At 49.7% G+C, this 2,606-nt stretch overlaps 1 protein-coding gene across 1 annotated transcript in view; it reads left to right on the top strand.

The window, feature by feature from the left end:
- Positions 1-461: 461 nt before the first annotated feature.
- The window catches only part of LOC102369990 (ankyrin repeat domain-containing protein 62), a 128,025-nt gene continuing 125,880 nt past the window's right edge, over positions 462-2,606 (top strand). Inside the window, 2 exon segments of the mRNA XM_025204161.1 lie at positions 462-738; positions 793-950. Of these exon segments, the coding sequence (XP_025059946.1) occupies positions 462-738; positions 793-950 (435 nt within the window).

Genomic DNA, 2,606 nt, shown 5'->3' with positions numbered 1-2,606 from the left:
GATGGAGAGTCAGGAATAGAGGAACTCTGCCTGCTGGACCATCTGCCCTCCCACGACAAGGACAAGCTGCTCACAGCACTCAAAGGCTTTGAGACAGTGTTCTCCAACAAACCAGGTAAAATGGACCTGGCAGTACACTCTATAGACACGGGCAGCCATCACCCTATCCAATCCAAACCTTACCCGGTTAACAAGAAGGTCAGGCAAGAAATAACATGAAAGATCACAGAGACGAAAGGGTTAGGGGTACTCTGGCCTTCAATGAATCCCTGGGCCAGCCCAAAGGCTTTGAGACAGTGTTCTCCAACAAACCAGGTAAAATGGACCTGGCAGTACACTCTATAGACACGGGCAGCCATCACCCTATCCAATCCAAACCTTACCCGGTTAACAAGAAGGTCAGGCAAGAAATAACATGAAAGATCACAGAGACGAAAGGGTTAGGGGTACTCTGGCCTTCAATGAATCCCTGGGCCAGCCCAGTGGTACTTGTCCAGAAGCAGGATGGGTCCATCCAGTTCTGTGTGGACTACCGGAAGCTGAATGCTATTACCACCCCTGATGCTTACCCTATGCCCAGGACGGACTCTTTACTTGATCACCTGGGCCCGGCCAAGGTTATCTCTACTCTTGATCTGTCCAAAGGATTCTGGCAAATGGCACTGGATCCAGATGCCATTGCCAAGTCTGCCTTTACCACACCTGTGGGACTATATGAGTTTACAGTTTTACTTTTTGGTATGCGCAAGTCTCCTGCATCTTTTCAAAGACTGATTAATAACCTGTTACAAGGATGTGAGCAGTTTGCCATGGCTTACATTGATGACATTGCCATCTTCAGTCAGGACTTGGAATCGCACCTGATTCATCTGACCACCGTGTTAGGCAAGATCAAGCAAGCTGGTCTTACTGTGAAAGCCAAAAAGTGCCAGTGGGCACTATCTGAAGTGGTATATTTGGGACATCATGTGGGTGGAGGTCATATTGCTCCCTTGTGGGACAAGATCGAGGCCATTAGGGACTGGCCGCCTCCACAAACCAAGAAGCAAGTCAGAGCCTTCCCTGACCTGGCTGGATATTACAGGCAGTTTGTCCCTGGATTTGGAGTGATGGCAGCTCCCCTACATGAGTTGACCAAGAAGGGCAGCCCTGATCCAGTGGTCTGGAAGCAGGGGTGCCAAGAAGCATTTGACACCCTAAAGGCTGCCTGATCAAACAACCGATTCTGAATGCACCGGTCCATGATAAACCCTTCTACGTAGCCACTAATGCCTCTGACTCAGGACTTGGATCTATACTCTTACAAGAGCACCAAGAGACACGGCACCCCATGGTGTACTTAAGATGGAAGTTAATCCCTGAGGAGCAGAACCTGTCATCTATCAAGAAGGAGTGTTTGGCAATCGTCTAGGTGCTGAACAAGCTGAGGCCCTATTTGTGGGGGCAGCAGTTCACCATCCTATCAGACCATGCCCCACTGCAGTGGTTGCAGACAATGCAAAACACCAATGCCAAGCTTCAACAATGGGCCTGGCAGCTTCAGGAGTTCAACTTCAACGTCAAACACATCAAGGGAAGCCAGACTGTGATAGCAGATGCCCTGTCACAAAAGGACTCTGGGCAGTGGGTTGGATGGACTCAGGCACACCTGAGAGAGTTCTGGCATGGGAGCTCCCCAATGTGCTTTCATGTTCTGTGTGTAGTATTGTTATGACCAGTTTTATGTGTTGTGTAATCTCTCTTTAGGTATGAAAGGTGACCCTTCCAAATGAAACACGCTCGTACTCATAGCTCTGTAAAGCCAGCCATGTGTCCAAGTTTTTAAAGGAGGGAGGGGAGGAGTGTGGCAGAAGGCCACCTCTGTTTCTCCCCAAAACTCTGCACTGTGACAATTTGGTTAAGATGGGCCCTGGAGAGGGTACACACCTTACCCTATCTCTTTGGGTGACCTGAGCTGGATACATTCCTGAGGGAGGGGGGAAACCTGCTCCCTCTGCCTACATGAAAAAATTTTGAAAAAATCTTTGAAAAAATTATCAAGGCTCACATTTGTGAGAGTCCAGCAGGACAAATTATGCTGAGGGGAAACCAGCATGGGTTCGTGGCAGGCAGATCGTGCCTGACAAATCTAGTCTCTTTTTATGACCAGGTTACGAAACGCCTGGACACAGGAGCAGGGGTGGATGTCGTATACTTGGACTTCAGGAAGGCCTTCGATACGGTATCCCACCCCATACTGGTGAACAAGTTAAGAGGCTGTGACTTGGATGACTACACAGTCCGGTGGGTGGCGAATTGGCTGGAGGATCGCACCCAGAGAGTCGTGGTAGATCGGTTGGTTTCGACCTGGAAGGGTGTGGGCAGTGGGGTCCCGCAGGGCTCGGTCCTTGGACCGATACTCTTTAATGTCTTCATCAGTGAGGACGAGGGAGTGAAATGTACTCTGTCCAAGTCTGCAGATGACACAAAGCTATGGGGAGAAGTGGACACGCCAGAGGGCAGGGAACAGCTGCAAGCAGACCTGGACAGGTTGGACAAGTGGGCAGAAAACAACAGAATGCAATTCAACAAGGAGAAATGCAAAGTGCTGCACCTAGGGAGGAAAA

The sequence above is a fragment of the Alligator sinensis genome, unplaced genomic scaffold (assembly GCF_000455745.1).
Source record: "Alligator sinensis unplaced genomic scaffold, ASM45574v1 scaffold65_2, whole genome shotgun sequence".
NCBI lineage: Eukaryota > Metazoa > Chordata > Crocodylia > Alligatoridae > Alligator > Alligator sinensis.
The sequence above is the reverse complement of the archived record's forward strand: the minus strand, read 5'-3'. Positions and strand labels throughout refer to the sequence as shown.